This window comes from Oryctolagus cuniculus, chromosome 1, assembly GCF_051225735.1.
Source record: "Oryctolagus cuniculus isolate XC-2025 breed Fujian yellow rabbit chromosome 1, ASM5122573v1, whole genome shotgun sequence".
In the NCBI taxonomy this organism is placed as follows: domain Eukaryota; kingdom Metazoa; phylum Chordata; class Mammalia; order Lagomorpha; family Leporidae; genus Oryctolagus; species Oryctolagus cuniculus.
This window is the reverse complement of record NC_142867.1, coordinates 141,461,890-141,479,166: the sequence shown is the minus strand read 5'-3', so window position 1 is coordinate 141,479,166 and position 17,277 is coordinate 141,461,890. Positions and strand designations below refer to the sequence as shown.

The 17,277-nt window shown below is 51.3% G+C and overlaps 1 protein-coding gene and 1 pseudogene across 2 annotated transcripts in view; one reads left to right on the top strand and one right to left on the bottom strand.

Moving 5' to 3' along the window:
* The window catches only part of HSD17B3 (hydroxysteroid 17-beta dehydrogenase 3), a 37,545-nt gene extending 22,416 nt beyond the window's left edge, over nt 1-15,129 (bottom strand). The window contains exons 1-2 of one of the 2 annotated variants that reach the window (XM_089335685.1): nt 14,539-15,129; nt 11,793-11,839 (exon numbers count right to left, since the gene is read on the bottom strand). In XM_089335685.1, the coding sequence (XP_089191811.1) occupies nt 11,793-11,839; nt 14,539-14,692 (201 nt within the window). In that variant the 5' untranslated portion in view covers nt 14,693-15,129. The remainder of the gene's footprint in view (nt 1-11,792; nt 11,840-14,538) is intronic. The other variant, XM_002708264.6, reaches the window with a different exon arrangement.
* A 1,425-nt stretch (nt 15,130-16,554) lies between these two features.
* LOC149128672 (glyceraldehyde-3-phosphate dehydrogenase pseudogene) lies at nt 16,555-17,125 on the top strand (annotated as a pseudogene).
* Nucleotides 17,126-17,277: the final 152 nt, after the last annotated feature.

Below are 17,277 nucleotides of genomic sequence, written 5' to 3'. Positions count from 1 at the left end.
CCAGGATGAAGCTCCTGGCTCCTGGCTTTGACCTGGCACAGCCCCCGGCCACTGTGGCCATTTAGGGAGTGAACTAGCAGATGGAAGATCTCTCTCTGTCTCTCCCTCTCTCTCTGTAACTCTGCCTTTTAAATATATATATATATATATATTTTTAAATGGTACTCTCCACAGAGAGTACAGTCGTGTGTCTTCCTTTCCCGTGGTGCACACCTTCAGTCTCGGTGTCTCTGTGAGGCCTCCTGGGCCAGGCCAAGCAGCTGTGGTCATAGCAAGGAAAGCTGTCGTGTCCTCGGGGGGGGGGGGGGGGGAAGCACCATGTTTCCCGTCATTTCCAGTAGAGATGTTTCAGAGGCTTAAAAGCATTTTCATCTACTCCTCTCTCCAAATTCTTTTTATATAAACTGCTGGATTCGGTTTGCAAATATTTAGCTTGGGCCACAGCTCTCAGAGGCTGGCTCTCTCCCGCTCCGGCGTGTGAGTCGTGCCAATCTGTCTGAACAGCTCAGGAACTACGTAAAGTGACAGACTCGTCCCAGGCGCTCACAGTTTTAAAGCTGAAAATCTCACATCCCAGGAGCTCCCAGGCCCAGGCAAATCAACCCCAGAAACATGGTGTGTTTTTTTCTCCTTATTCTTTGAAAATTTGGTAATATTTACTTGCAAAAATGAGCATTTTTGTTAGGTACATCTCTTCAAAACTGCCTTTTCCATTTCTTCTGTGGCTACTCATCTCTCAATGTTTTTCTACTTCTGAACCAATTTTGATTATTTATATTTCCATAGAAAACCTATTTTTTCACCTAGATTTTCAATTTCTTGATTAAAAAATTTTTAAATAATATTGTCTTCCTTTCTTTTTCTTCTTCTACTTTTTAAAAAATAATCTTACCTATAGATATGTTCCTGATGTTGTATCTTCTCTTTTTTCTTTTAATTTCATATTTTTTAAAAAAGTATCACTTTTTTGTCTTTTAAAAAATTAGTTTGAGTTGATCAATTTAGTTCAAACCGCTCAGTTATTCCTGCATTATCAATTTTTTAATGACAGAGATTTAGGGTTTTTTGTTTTTGTTTTGTTTTTGTTTTTTACTTACTTATTTGGAAGGCAGAGAGACTGAGAGAGGCAAAGACAAAGATCTTCTACCTGCCCGTTCACACCCAAATGCCCACAACAGCCAAGGAGTCCAGAACTCAATCCAGTTCTCCTACATGGGTGGCAGGGACTCAAGAACTTGGGCCAGCCATCACCTGCTGCCTCCCCAGGTACATTAATTAGCAAGAGGCTGGAGTTGGAGGCAGAGCTGAGACTTGAATCCCGGGTACTGCTGTATAGGATGCGGGTGTCCCAAGTAAGCATCTTGACTGCTGTGCAAAGTTGGCTCCCAATTCTCATTCTTCTCCACTGATTTCCTTCTACCTCTCTGGGATTTATTTTGTGGTCTCATTTCTAGAGTTCCTTGGGAGCCAAGACTGTGTACAGCCTTTCTTTTTTTCTTTTTTCTTTCTCTCTCTCTCTTTTTTTTTTTTTTTTTTTTTTTTTGACAGAGTGGACAGTGAGAGAGAGAGAGAGAGAGAGAGAGAAACAGAGAGAAAGGTCTTCCTTTGCCGTTGGTTCACCCTCCAATGGCCGCCGCAGCCGGTGCACCGCGCTGATCCGATGGCAGGAGCCAGGTGCTTCTCCTGGTCTCCCGTGGGGTGCAGGGCCCAAGCACTTGGGTCATCCTCCACTGCCTTCCCTGGCCACAGCAGAGAGCTGGCCTGGAAGAGGGGCAACCGGGACAGAATCCGGCGCCCCGACCGGGACTAGAACCCGGTGTGCCGGCGCCGCAAGGCGGAGGATTAGCCTGTTGAGCCGCGGCACCAGCCTGTGTACAGCCTTTCTTATTCTCTAACAGATGCAGCTAAAGCAAAGATCTTCATCTGCATAAAGCCCTCACCACAACTTACAAGACGGTCCACTTTTATTGCTCCTGTGATCTGAGAGCCAGGATGAATAATTTTTCCATCTATATATGAAAGGGTGGATACAGTTTTCTAACGTTACTGTGCAGTGGCCAGTGATGTAATGGTGTGGCTTTTGCTATTTGGAATCAGCCACGACTTCCTGTGTAAGCTCATGAGCAGCCAGCCAGCCCAGATGAGCACGTGTGTATCCTCAAACCACGTGTGTCTGATCTTCAGTGGAGACCCAGTTTTCTAAATAGCTGCCTAGGGGCCGGCATTGTGGCACAGTGGGTTAAGCTGCCACCCGTGACACCAGGATTCCATATGGGCTCTGGTTCAAGTCCTGGCCATTCCACTTCCCATCCAGCTCCGTACTAATGTGCCTGGGAATGCAGCGGAAGTACTTGGACTCCTGCCAACTGCATGGGAGACCCAGATGGAGTTACATGCTCCTGGCTTCAACCTGGCCCAGCCCCAGCTGTTGCAGCCATTTGTGGCATGAGCCAGCACATAGAGGATATCTTTCTCAGGTCTAGCATTGTGGTGTAATGAGTTAAGCTGCTGCCTGGGACACCAGCATCCCATATGGGCTCTGGTTCAAGTCCCGGCTGCTCATCTTGTGATCTAGCTCTCTGCTGTGGCCTGGGAAAGCAGTGGAAGATGGCCCAAGTGCTTGGGCCCCTGCACCTGTGTAGGAGACCTGGAAGAAGCTCCTGGCTCCTGGCTTCAGATCAGCACAGCTCCAGGTATTGAGGCCACCTGGAGAATGAACCAGCAGATGGAAGACCTCTCTCTCTCTAACTCTACTGTCAAATAAATAAATCTTTGAAAAGTAGTATCTCTCTCTCTCTCTCTCTCTCTGTTTCTCCCTCTCTCTTAATGTAACTCCGCCTTTCAAACAAATAATTCTAAAAACATATAAATAGGAGCCAGCACCATGGCATATCGGGTAAAGCTGCTGCCTTCAGTGCAGGCATCCCACATGGGCACCGGTTCAAGTCCTGGCTGCTCCACTTCCAATCCATCTCTCTGCTATGGCCTGGGAAAGCAATAGAGGATGTCCCAGACGTTTGGGCCCCTGCACCTGTGTGGGAGACCCAGAAGAAGCTCCTGGCTCCTAGCTTTGGATCAGCACAGCTCTGGCCATTGCGGCCAACTGGGGAGTGAACCAGTGGATGGAAAACCTCTTTCTCTCTCTGCCTCTCTTTCTCTCTGTGTGTAACTTTGACTTTCAAATAAACAAATAAATCTTTAAAAAAAAAAAAGCAAAAACAAGCATTAATCTTATTGCCCATGCCCACTGGATGATAAAAGAGATATATGGTCCATCCACAGGGTGGAATACCCAGAAACCATTGAAAGAATGAATGCCATCCATCTGTCTTTACTGTGGCAAGATCTCCAGGATTTATTTTTAAAGATTTATTTATTTATTTGAGAGGTAAAATTACAGACAATGAGAGGGAGAAACACAGAGAAAGGTTTTCCATCCACCGATTAACTTTCCAAACTGCCAGTGCTGGGCCAACCTGAAGCCAGAAGCCAGGAGCTTATTCCGGGTCTCCCATGTGGGCGCAGGGGTCCAAGGACTTGGGTCATGTTCCACTGCTTTCCCAAGCCATAGCAGAGAGCTGGATCAGAAGTGGAGCACCCAGGATATGAACTGACACCCATATGGAATGCAGGTAGAGACCTAACCTACTACAACACAGCACTGGCCCTCGGGCTATGTTATTAAATAAACAAAGTGAAATTTAGAACAGGGCTTATGCTTGTGTAGGTAGGAGGCCCATGTGTGCTTCGTGGGCAAAAACCAAACACACAGGTGTGACAGCTGATGGCTTCCTGGGCAATGACCAGACCACACCCACTGCACCCCCCTCCTGGCTGTTTGGCCTTAGTTCTGCTCAAGAGGAGCCTGGGGGCAGGGGGAGGGAGAGCCACGGTTTTGCTTCTCCTCTCTCTCTCTCTCTCTCTCTCTCTCTCTCTCTCTCTAACATTGTAAACATGTATTTATTTTAAAGGCAGAGTGACAGAGACAGAGGAAGACACACACACACACACACACACACACAGATCCTCCATCCAGCGGTTCAATGGTTAAAATGGTCAATACTGGACCAACGGTAAATCAGGAGCCTGGAACTCTATCCCAGTCTCCCACATGGGTGCAGGCATCAGCAGGGAGCTGGATGGGAAGTGGAGCAGCTGGGACTCGAACCGGCGCTCACGTGGCATGCCAGCATTGCCCACAACCGTTTAGCCCACCAGCCCCACCTTCCTCTCTCCTCACCAGGCAGCACAGGCACACTCTGACCAGCTCTAACCTTGAAGAAGGCAGCTAAGACGCCCGTGACAGACAAGAAACAAGGTGGGGGGGCTGCCCTGGGCAGGGCCACTTGATGGTCGGGAAAGCTCCCAGTTCCTCTGAAGTCTCTGGGGTGTCTGGTTGCCGCCTGGTCTCACCCTGCTAGGTCTCCACGTTGCCACAGCCCTTCTGCCCCAGACATCAATGCCCGTGTCCACACTCAAGTGCACATGTTCTCTACTTTCTGGGAACACAGTTTCTTTTTCTTTTTCTTTTTCTTTTTTTTTTTTTTTTTTTTTTTTTGACAGGCAGAGTGGATAGTGAGAGAGAGACAGAGAGAAAGGTCTTCCTTTGCCGTTGGTTCACCCTCCGATGGCCGCCACGGCTGGTGTGCTGCGGCCGGCGCACCACACTGATCTGATGACAGGAGCCAGGTGCTTCTCCTGGTCTCCCATGGGGTGCAGGGCCCAAGCACTTGGGCCATCCTCCACTGCACTCCCGGGCCACAGCAGAGAGCTGGCCTGGAAGAGGAGCAACCAGGACAGAATCCAGCGCCCCGACCAAGACTAGAACCCGGTGCGCTGGCGCCGCAAGGCGGAGGATTAGCCTAGTGAGCCATGGTGCCGGCCATGGAACACAGTTTCTTTTCCTCTTTTGAAAGGAATCTCTAATAGCAACACCGGTTACCTTTACAGAGAGGGGAGAAGACAAGCCTGGGAGAAGACCCTGATTGCTTTTTTGTGCATTTCTGTGTTTGAACTTGCTGATTTTATCCCTGCATTACTCTTATCTGTAGCAGTACCTTTCTAGGCAAAGAGATGGGGGCCTTCCCCTCGCCCCATTTTCTTCTTTATCCTTCTTTCAATTAAAAATATACCCAGCCGGCACCACGGCTCACTAGGCTAATCCTCCACCTTGAGGCGTCGGCACACCAGGTTCTAGTCCCGGTCAGGGCGCCAGATTCTGTCCCAGTTGCCCCTCTTCCAGGCCAGCTCTCTGCTGTGGCCCGGAAGTGCAGTGGAGGATGGCCCAAGTGCTTGGGCCCTGCACCCCACGGGAGACCAGGAGAAGTACCTGGCTCCTGCCTTCGGATCAGTGCGGTGAGCCGGCCGCAGCGCGCCAGCCATGGCAGCCATTGGAGGGTGAACCAATGGCAAAGGAAGACCTTTCTCTCTCTCTCTCTCTCTCTCTCTCTCTCTCTATCCACTCTGCCTGTCAAAAAAAAAAAAAATATATATATATATATATGTATACCCATAGGGAAAAGACATTGAGTCCAGCTGTTAAGATGCCCAGGTCAGGGGCCGGTGCCGTGGCACACTTAGTTAATCCTCCACCTGCAGCGCCTGCATCCCATGTGGGCACCAGTTCTAGTCCCAGCTGCTCCTCTTCCAGTCCAGCTCTCTGCTGTGGCGTGGGAGGACAGTGGAGGATGGCCCAAGTGCTTGGGCCCTGCACCCCATGGGAGACCGGGAGGAGACTCCTGGCTCCTGGCTTCGGATCGGCGTAGCTCCAGCCGTAGCGGCCATTCAGGGGGTGAACCAACGGAGGGAGGACCTTTCTCTCTGTCTCTCTCTCTCACTGTCTAACTCTATCTGTCAAATAATAAATAATAAATAGTAAATTAAATAAATAAATAAATAAATAATGCCCAGGTCCCACATAGTGACCTGGGTTTGATTTGGAAGGACTAACAGCTCAATAATTGGGTTCCAGACAGTCACACGGGAGACATGGATTGAGTTCCTGTCTCCCAGCTTGGCCTGGTCCAGTCTTGGCCATGGTGGACATTTGGTAAGGGGCAGGGGCAGTGAACCAGCAGATAGGAGAATCCCTTCCTCTCAAAACTTTTTTTTTTTTTCATTTTAAACGTATACATACACATCATTAGCCATCAGGGAAATGAAAACTAAAGCCACAAGGAGAGGTCGCTACACGACTTTAAAGTCTTATTATTTTATCTATAACTAAAGATTGTCCTAAGTCAAGGCTGACCTGGGCCATCCATATCCCCAAGCCGTCCCTCTTTCTTCTCCATGGAAACCGCCAGCCCCCATTTTTGCATCTTGGAATTAAGCCCCTGTGTCTCACCACCCTCTCCATGGGCCTCCGAGGGGAGGGTCCCCTAAACGGAGAGCCACTGACATTTTCAGCACAATCGATACCTCTGGCCCGTGGGCTTTCAGCCTCCAGAGCCCTGGGTCTGGGCCAGCAGGGGGCGCTGGAGCCCCGGTTGAGCAGGTCTCAACCTTAGTTGCAGAGTGTCCAGGCTGACAGGCTGCACACCCGGGTCTTCAGGGAGCTAAGCCGCCCAAGCACCGCCCTCCCTGAAGTCCCAGCCCCCCTCGCCCCGGGCAGGCCCATCCCCAGGAAGAGCCGCGAACTAGCCGGTTCCATGCCGCGGCCTGGGTGGAAGGTGCTGGTAGCTGCACTGGGCCGGGGGAACGAAGGAAGCCAGAGCTTTCTCTGTGCGGCAGAGAACAGTGAAGGCGCTCGGGCTCGGGCGGAAGCAGAGGAAAAGCGAGGTCCCCAGGCTCACTCTCATCCTTTCTGCCTCACCTCTGTCCCGGCCGCCTGCTTCCAGGAATGCTGGCCATGCCTTTAAGGCCAGGCAAAGCCTTCCCTAGTTGTAAATACAGAGGAGTTTAAAATGCAACACGGACCAGGCTCCTGGCCAAACAGAAGACAGGTGCCGGTCTCGCCGTGATCCAACCCGGACGAGTACACAACACATGAGAAGGCACCGGAACGCAGCCAGGGGGTCGGTTAGGGCACCCCAGGAGCAGTACAGAGGCCACCTTCTGGCCTTGCTTTCTGCTTCACATTCATGGCAGGAGAAGCGGGGATTCCAGAAATACCGACAGGTAAAGACAGAAGGAATCCCAGCCTAACAAAGCCAGACAGGGTCGGGGAAGACTCATAAGACTCAAATAGTAACTGGTCTGGGGACAGTGGCGCTGTGGTGTAGCCGGTAAAGCCTCCACCTGCAGCACTGGCATTCCATATAGATGTCAGTTCAAGTCCTGGCTGTTCCACTCCGATCCAGCTCCCTGCTATGGCCTGGGAGAGCAGTAGAAGATGGCTCAGACACTTGGGCCCCTGCAGCTGCATGGGAGGCCTGGAAGAAGCTCCTGGCTCCTGGCTTCAGATGGGCGCAGCTCATCCACCGTTGTGGTCACCTGGGGAGTGAACCAGGGGATGGAAGACCTCTCTCTCTCTCTGCCTCTGCCTCTCTGTAACTCTGCCTTTCAAATAAATAAATAAATAAATAAATCTTTAAAAATAAAACCAGTAACTGCTCTACCTCAAGAAAAAACTACCCCACCCCCGAACCTGAGTCAGCAAAGACTGAGAGGGGAGCAGAGACTCCCCCTGCCCCCCCCTGGGGAGAGCCCCCACCAGGAGAGAGCCACTGACACTAGGAGCCCCCACACCCAGGCTGTGCAGGAAGCTGAGGCTGTCATCCCACCCCCGTGTGAGTGGATCCTGGCTTCCATCCCACTACAGCCGGGGTCCTGTGCAGCCAGTCCCCCAGGGTCCTGTGCTGGGGGCTTGGGCTTCCTGTGGTGGTGCTGGTTGAGTGGAGGGGTCTCATGGGGGGTGGGCCTCGTGGGGGTGGGGCCTCTGAGAGGCGGGGCCTCATGGGGGTGGTTAGGTCATCTCAGTGTGACCCTGAAGAGCTGAAGACTGATCTTGTGGGGCCTGGGTTATCCTCCGGAGAGTGAGTGCCTACAAAACAGGGAGCCCGACCCCTCCAGCTCTCAAGTGCACCTGCCATCAGAGGCCCAAGCCACCCGATCTTGAACTTTCAACCCCCAAAGCTGTGAGCTAAATACACCATTGGCTTTATCAAGTGCCCGAGACATTCTGTTCCAGCATGCGAAATGGACTAACTCACCCCTCCAGCACACACGCACGCACCAGTCTCCAGACTCCCTCTCCTCTCTTCCCCTCCCGTCTCCTAGGATAACAGAGGAGATGTTGCAGACAGCCAGCGGTAACAAGGCCACCCCCCAGGTGTCATTCTGGCCCTGTGGGGAGAGGTGAAGAGGCACTTCTACCCCTCCCCACCAGAGCTGTGTCCACAGTAGCCCCAGGGGGAGTCGGGACTGCCTACCTCCCAAGAGAGGCAGCAGAAACCAAGGCTAAGGCAGAAATCGTTCTGTAACACGTAAGACCTAGAATCACTACATAAAGCATGTAGAAGGGCCGCCGTTCAGCCTAGTGGTTAAGACGCCCCATCCCATAGCGGAGTGCCTGGGTTTGATGGTTTACCCCAGCCCCTGACCCCAGAATCCTGCCACTGCAGGACCTGGGAAGCAGCCCTGATGCCTAAAATATCTGGGTTCCTGCCACCCATAGGCTCACAGCCCCCAGTTTTGACCCGGGCCTAGTTCCAGCCACTTGGTTGGGGGAGAGGGGAGCGCATTAGGAGGTGAACGTGCAGATGGGTGCTCCCGCACTGATTGAACCAGCGAATGGGACTTTTCTCTCCCTGGTCACCTCAAGTGAGTAACCTCAGCAATGCTGTACAGTTTTAATACACATCGCTAGGAAAGCTCTCCTTCTGATGGGAGATGGAAGAGGTGTGGCTTGGGAAACCCAACATGGTCGCTCATCCTAACCAAGCCTTGGCCATTCCTGGTCACCAGCAAGGTTCCAGGCACGAGTGAGGACAGGAGCAGAGAGGAACTCTTAGCCTTCAGAAAGAAAACACAGTCAAAGCAGAGAGTCAGCTGCCAAAAGCCATCAGGAGGGCCCGGGGGATGGAGAGCAGATCTGAACCCCGCAGGAGGGGCTTTGCGACCAGCCTGCTTGGTGTGTTAACAGCCCCAAAGTGCCTGTCCCATCGAGGGCCACCAAGAGGCCGTGTCATCTCACACACGATGTCTTCTTACGACAGGGCCTCTGGGGACCAGAGGACACACGAGCCCCATGCTGTGGCTGGGTGCAGCGTTCACAGTGCTGCGTCCCTCAAGATTCAGATGCTGGAATCCTAGCCCCCAGTGTGATGATGTGCAAACATGACAGCTCCACAGGGTGAGGCATTCCTGCCTCCTTCCTCTCTCTGCCCTCCACCGTGCGAGGGTATGCCAAGGGCAAAGCAGGAAATGGGCGCCCACCAGCCCCTGGATGTGCCGGCGCCATGACCTGAGGTTCCCCAGCCTCCAACACCATGAGAAACGTGTGGGCGTGCGTCACAGAAGCTGCGTTAAGTCACTGCGACTTTAGTGGGAACCCACCCACCACATCCACTGCAAGCATGCGAACTCCCCAGACAGTCACGTGGAGTAGAAAGGTCTGCTTTGTGCACAAGCATGTTCCCAATATTGTACAAAATGAAGAAAAATGAGAGAGGGAAAAAACCTAACATTTCCAACAAGAAAATGGCCAAAGTATGGGCTGTCTATTTGATGGCATACTACGTTGCCATTTTAAAATCATGATTTTAACTTAAGAAGATGCTCATACCAAATGTAACATTTGAAAACTAATGGCGGGGGCCAGTGTTGTAACACAGTGAATTAAGCTGCCACCTGTGACACCAGCATCCCACAGGGGGGCCAGTTCAAGACCGGGCTGCTCCACTTCCAGTACAGTTCCCTGCTAATGTGCCTAGGAAAGTAACAGAAGATGGCCCAAGTCCCTGGGGCCCTGCACCCATGTGAGAGACCCAGAGGAAGCTCCGGGCTCCTGGCTTTGGACCAGCCTAGCCCTGGCCATTGCAGCCATTTGAGGAGTGAACCACTGGATAAAAGATCTCTCTCTCTCTCTCTCTCTCTCTCTCTCTCTCTCATTCTGTAGCTCTGCCTTTCAAGTAAATAAAAAAATAAATATTAAAAAAATAATGGCGTGGGAAATAATAATGTGCAGAGGATGGCCAAGTGCTTGGGCCCCTGCCACCACGTGGGAGAACCGGATGGAGCTCCTGACTCCTGACTCCTCCTAGCTTCAGCCTGGCCCAGCCCTGACCATTGTGGTCATTTGGGGAGTGAAACAACAGATGGAAGATGTCATATTCTCTCTCTCTCTCTCTCTCTCTCTTACTCTGCCTTTCAAATAAAATAATTTATTTAAATCTCAAATTTCTTAATGGAGTTTTATAGTTTTCTTTTTTTTTAAAAAAAAAAAAAAAGGCCTGCCAATTTATACTGTGTCTTTTTAGGATGATTTACCTTCTATTGTGAGTGGAAATGCTTTTCACTTTACTTCTAAGCCGTCAGTTTTCTAGCAACAATCCTCTTACAATTTCTGGGGTTCTTTCTATTCTTCTATCACATTTTATCTGATCCTCGAAGTCAGTAAGATAGCCATGAGGAAGAAATAAAAACACAGGAGTTGCAGAAAATAGCATTTCACTAGTGAAAATGTGGTACAAAACTCCATATGATGTGTGTTTTTTAAAGCATGACTGTGTATCCACCTGGAAGAAACGCCCCTAGCTGCTAATCACAGCCAGAGACTCTCCGCTCCATCAGCCCTTTTCTTACACACTATTTGGTAATGCCCACTGGCCTTCTTGGACGTTAGAGACAGTATGCCCTGCCTATGCAAATAAATCCTCAAAAAATCAATATTTGCCCTAACTACAAGGTAAAGGGTAAGTGAAAGAAAGGTAACGTCATTTTAAAATATTACATTTAGTACGTAAATATTTAAGGCACAAGTACACTAGAAAGTACCAATGACTCAGATTCCTATGGCAACCCTACTATTTTTAAATGTCTAAAAATTCATTTGAGAGGCAGAGAGACAGACAGAGCTCCCGTTGGGGTCACTCCCCCAGGTACCTACAGTGACCAGGGCGGGCTGGCTGAAGTCAGGGGCCAGGAGCTCCATCCAGGTCTCCAATACGTGTAGCAGGAACCCAGTTACCCGAGCGCTGATCACCAGCTGCCTCCCAGGGTCTGTACTGACTGGCAGGAAGCTGCGGTTGGAAGCCAGAGCCAGGCACTGGATCCAGGCACTCAGATGTGGGATGCAGGCATCCAAACCAAGAAGCTAAACACCAGCTCCAAGTATCACTATTTTTTTTAAAAGGCACTTTGGGCCAGTGCCGTGGTTCACTTGGTTAATCCTCTGCCTGTGGTGCCGGCATCCCATATGGGCACTGGGTTTTAGTCCTGGTTGCTCCTCTTCCAGTCCAGCTCTCTGCTGTGGCCCGGGAAGGCAGTGGAGGATGGCCCAAGTGCTTGGGCCCCTGCACCCCATGGGAGACCAGGAGAAGCACCTGGCTCCTGGCTTCGGATTGGTGCAGCATCGGCCGTAGCAGCCATTTTGGGGGGTGAACCAATGGAAGGAAGACCTTTTTCTCTGTCTCTCTCACTATCTAACTTTGTCAAATTTAAAAAAAAAAAAAAAAAAAAGGTGCTTTGGGGTAAGATTATAATTATTCAGCTTGCTTTCCAATAAGATGTTTCTTTCTTCTTAAACGGACGTCTATGGCTTTTGTGTTCAGAAAACCACCCTGGGGTGAGTGTCACATGGCTGTGATGCATTTAACACAGGGGCAAAGAAAGTCCAGAAGACAACTCACCTGCAACGAATACGCCTTTCCAATCCCGTCTCCCGCTCCGGTGACCACTGGGAAAAAGCAGAAGCACTTTAAATCATAGAATTCATCTCGAAGCTTCCCTTTTGCACTGCCTGCATTTTCTCACAGTCTCTAGGACACTTGTTAGCCCAAAGCATCACACCACCAAATCTGAAGCTTCCGGCCCGTGACACCCCTCACAGTCTCAACATTCACCACGATTCAGTCTATTCTATCTGTAGTTGAATGATGCACCGGCAATTAAAGGGCAAGCAGAAGGGAAAGTCTGGGGCTGGCACCGAGGCATGCTGGGTAAAGCTGCTGCCTGCGACATCAGAAGCCCATATGGGCACTGGCTTGTGTCCAGGCTGCTCCGCCTCCAATGCAGCTCCTTGTGAATGTCCTGGGAAAGCGGCAGAAGATGGCCCAAGTGTTTTCGCCACTGCACCCACGTGGGAGACCTGTGGGAAGCTCGTGGCTTGGGCTTGGCCCAGCCCTGCCATTGTGGCCATCTGGGGGTTAAACAGTGGATGGAAGATCTCTTTGTCTCTCTCTCTCTCTCTCCCTCTCCCCTTCCCTATAATTCAGACTTAAAGTTCTTATCTTGGTCAAGGTCACACTGTTAAATACAGTGACAAAAAGAGTTACACCCAAGCTGTCTGACATTGGGGCCCCAAGTCTGTAAAGACATATGGATGAAATAGTTAGGACTCCAAGCCCGGGAAAGGGTATATTAGCTAGGGATTTCAAGCAGTTAGTCTCCAGTAATTGGATTTTCTTTTATCCTCTACTTGAAATATACAAGGGTACTTCAAAAAGTTAGTGGGGAAAAAAAGTAAAAGATAAAGTTGGGGCCTTTGCCACAGCAGAGCAGGTAAAGCCGCCACCTGCAGTTCTGGCATCCCATATGGACACTGGTTCAAGTCCCGGCTGCTCCACTTCCAATCCAGCCCTCTGCTATGGCCTGGGAAAGCTGAAAAAGATAGGCCAAGTCCTTGGGCCCCTGCACCCACGTGGGAGACCTGGAAGAAACTCCTGGTTCCTGGCTTCAGATTGGCGCAGCTCCGGCTGTTGCGGCCATTTGCAGAGGTAACCAGTGGATGGAAGACCTCTCTCTCTCTCTCTCTGTCTCTGCCTCTCTGTGTGTAACTCTACCTCTTAAATAAATAAATAAATCTTTAAAAAAAAAAGAGATAAGCTTATTTGGGTACAAAAAATCATCAAATAAACTTTTTTTAATTCTTCAAAAAGTGCATGTAGAGACAATCATTAGGGCACAGACAGTTCAGCTGCTGCTGCTAGGGGTACCCGTATCCCATATCAGTGTGCCTGGGTTCAACGTCCATCCCTTCGAGGCTGTGGGCACCTGGACAGTGAACCAGCAGACGAGATCTCCATTTCTACCTCCCTCCCTGTCTCTCTTTCTCTCTCTATCTCTCTAATTCTAGCTCTCTGCCTCTCAAAAGAATATATAGTGGAAAATAGTTTATCTTGGTACGTTTTTTGAAATCCATACAGCTTTTTCATAATACATATTTTTCATGAATTTTTGAAGACCCCTGTACGCACACACACACACGGAAAATAGAAGAAGCAACAACTAAAAGTTCACCTGTCATTCCAAACAATTTCTCATATGGTAGTTAGTTCGATTTCCATTGCTAAGTTTGTAAGCTTGCCAGTTCAGCAATAAGAAATACAGAATGCCAGTGAAATCTGAATTTCAGGTAAATAACAAATAATTTAAAGTTACTCCCTGTGTAGCTGAACTTCAAATTTATCCAAGTATCCTACAGCTCATCTGGTAACCTGTAAGGATGATACGGTCTTGCATATTTAAATTATGTGCTGTATCACATCACTGCAACTTCTTCCTTGTGGAAAGTCCCCAACACTACATTCGAGGTGGTACTGGAAGCCCGACCTCATGACCTCCAGCGTGCTCCCAGCTGACGAGCCCACCGGGAAACAGCATGTAGCTGACACAACCCGGACCCAGGCGCCACATCGATCCGTCTTGAAAACACGGCTCCAGGGTGACCAGTTGGCCCGTGTCCCCCAGCACAGTAACCTGGGTTTGATTTTTGGCTACAGTCCCTGATTCCAGCTCCCAGTTAATGCACAAGGTCTTGGGTCCCTGCCACCCACATGAGAGACCTGAATTGACCCAAGACCTGCATTGGGTTCCTGGTTTGTGGCTTCAGTCCTGCAATGTGTATGTGCGCAAGTGGGGGTTGGGAATAAACATTGCAAGCATTTAGCGGGGGGTGAACCAGTGGATAGGCTCTCTCTCTCTCTCAACCTCAGGGATCTTTCTTACCTTAATCCTGTAACATCCTCATTTCATAAAACAGCTTGCACAGGTATTTTTTAAAAATACAATGGATTACAGTTATTTGAATTTCCAAATTTTAAAATACCATTTAGCAATACGGAAGCAGCCTCGGCGTCTGCCGACCCCAGGATAAGGAGGCAGCAGTCTACACTGTTGAGGACTTGTGGCATGAGAAAACTCCACCAGGCTGCACACCGTGGGCTCAGAGGCCAGGCTGGCGGCGGGCCGGGCTCCTCGCCCCTTCTGGCTTCCCAAGGCTGAGTTTCCTCAGGCAGCCCTGAGCCCACTCGTGCTCACCAGCTCCAAGTCAAACGGCGTCTTTGCTCCAACAAGGAAGAGACGCACGGTGTCTTGAGACACAGCATACCCCAGAAGCCACCACCACGGAACAAGAGAGGGAAGGGGACCCCTTACCTGCCCATTGTCCCATGGACTGCAAGAACGCGCTGGGCAAAACCTGCCAGCAGCTCCGGAAGGCGCAGCTGCAGAGTCGGACGCACCGTCCCAGGCACGCCAGGCACACGAGCAGCCCCACACACACCAAGAGCAGCTCCAGAGCCTCGCCCATGGCCGCACCGACGGTGGCTCTGAGCCCCTGTTGCTCCTCCCGGCGGCAGTGCCTGGGCGTTTGGCGTCGACTCCGGGGCCTTGAGGTTAGAGGAGCCTCCTGGCACCATCCTCGGATTCATGGCTTCTGATACAGCCAGGGTTCTTTCGAAGGGCTGCACAGCGCCGCTCGGGCTCTGCCACCAGGGGGCAGCGGGGAGCGCGGGAACCGGGCGGACGCCGAGGCCGGGGCAGAGAGGCCCTTAGGGCTCTGCGGTTTGGAGAGGCTGGAAAAGGGTTCCCCAGAGGTTCCCGAGCGTGGAGCTGGGTGGGCAGTGTGGAGACGCAGGAGCTGAGGCAGCCTGTGGCAGGTAGCTCCTAGGAGGTCCTTACGTCATTGAGGGAACTGCCCTAAAAAGGGCACCCTGCTGTCCTGCAGTGCAGTTCTTGTGAAAAAAAGAGTTGTTATTAAAACCTGGGGACTGGGTGGGGGAGCAGGTGTTTGGCTCAGGGTCCTGTCAGAGTCCCTAGGTTTGTCTGAGTCCCAGTTCCACTTTTTTTTTTTTCTGATTTTTTTAAAGGTCTTCCTTTTGCCGTTGGTTCACCCTCCAATGGCCGGGCACACCGCGCTGATCCGATGGCAGGAGCCAGGTTCTTCTGGTCTCCCATGGGATGCAGGGCCAAGTACTTGGGCCATCCTCCACTGCCTTCCCGGGCCACAGCAGAGAGCTGGCCTGGAAGAGGGGCAACCGGGACAGAATCCGGCACCCCGACCAGGACTAGAACCCGGTGTGCCGGCGCCGCAAGGTGGAGGATTAGCCTAGTGAGCCACGGTGCCGGCCCCCCAGTTCCACTTCTGATTCCAGCTTCCTGCTGAGGCACCAGGTGATGGCCCAAGCCCTTGGGTCCCTGTCACCCACATGGGAGACCTGGAAGAAGCTCCTGGCTCCTGGCTTAGATCTGGCCCAGCCCTAGCCGTTCTGGCCATTTGGGGAGTGAATCAGCAGATGGGAGATATCTCTCTCTCTCTCTCTCTCTCTGTCTCTCTCTCTCCCCCACACTCCTTTCAAATGGATAAATAAATAAATAACTTTTTCAAAGATTTTATTTAATTTATTTGAAAGGCAGAGTTACAGAGAGAGAATGGGAGAGACGGAGAAAAGGAGAGGCAGAGGGAGAGAGAGAGATCTTCCATCCGCCAGTTCACTTCCCAAAGGCCAGAATGGCCAGGGGTGGGCCATATTGAAGCCAGGAGCCAGGAGCTTCTTCCAGGTCTCCCATGTGGGTAGCAGGGGCCCAAGCACTTAGGCCATCTTCCTCTGCTTTCCTAGGTGTATTATCAGGGAGCTGGATCAGAAGTGGGGCAGCTGGGACTCAAAGCAGAGTCCATTTGGGATGCTGGCATCGCAGGCAGCAGCTTTATCTGCTATGCCAAAACGCTGGCCCCTCTTCTCTATTTTAAAGCTATTTATCGCCGGCGCCGCGGCTCACTAGGCTAATCCTTCGCCTAGCGGCGCTGGCACACCAGGTTCCAGTTCCGGTCGGGGCGCCGGATTCTGTCCCGGTTGCCCCTCTTCCAGGCCAGCTCTCTGCTATGGCCCAGGAGTGCAGTGGAGGATGGCCCAAGTGCTTGGGCCCTGCACCCCATGGGAGACCAGGAGAAGTACCTGGCTCCTGCCTTTGGATCAGCACGGTGCGCCGGCCGCAGCACGCCGGCCACGGCAGCCATCGGAGGGTGAACCAACGGCAAAGGAAGACCTTTCTCTCTGTCTCTCTCTCTCACTGTCCACTCTGCCTGTCAAAAAAATTTTTTTTTTAATTTTTTAAAAAGGCTATTTATCTAGGCTCCCTACTCCTCCCCATTTGACAGACAGCTGTGTCCTCATGCAATGCCAGTTGTCCTTGAAACACAATGGTGAAGGTCAGAGTGAATGGATTTGTCTGTATCGGGGGCCTGGTCACCAGGGCTGCTTTTAACTCTAGCAAAAAAGTGGATGTGTTGACCTCAACTACATGGTGTCCATGTTCTAGTATGATTCCACCCATGGCAAGATCCATGGCACAGTCAAGGCTGAGAACAGGAAGCAGGTCATCAACGGGAAAGCCATCAGCATCTTCCAGGAGCAAGATGCTGCCAACATCAAAGGGGGTGACACTGGTGCCAGGGATGCTGGGCCTTCCACTGGTGTCCTCACCACCGTGGCGGAGGCTGGGGCTCATCTGAAGGCTGGAGCCAAAAGAGCCATCATCTCTGGCCCCTCTGCAGATACCCCTGTGTTTGTGATGCTGTGACAACTCCCTCGAAATCATCAGCAATGCTTCCTGCCACACCAACTGCTTAGCCCCCCTGGCCAAGGTCACCCGTGACAAATCTGGCATCGTGGACCACGGTCCCCATCCAGGTGTTTGTTGTTGCCTCGTGGGCTTCTTCACAGCGCGTCTCACAAGACAATAACTTGCTTCATCAGACGGGATGTGTGAGAAGCGTCAGAGACAGAAGCCTCACTGCTCAGCAACCTGATCTTTGCAAGGCCGTCCCCCAATCTGTGCTGTGCTCTGTGCCTTGGAATCCAGCTTCTAGGTCCAGCCCATAGTCCAAGGGAGGTG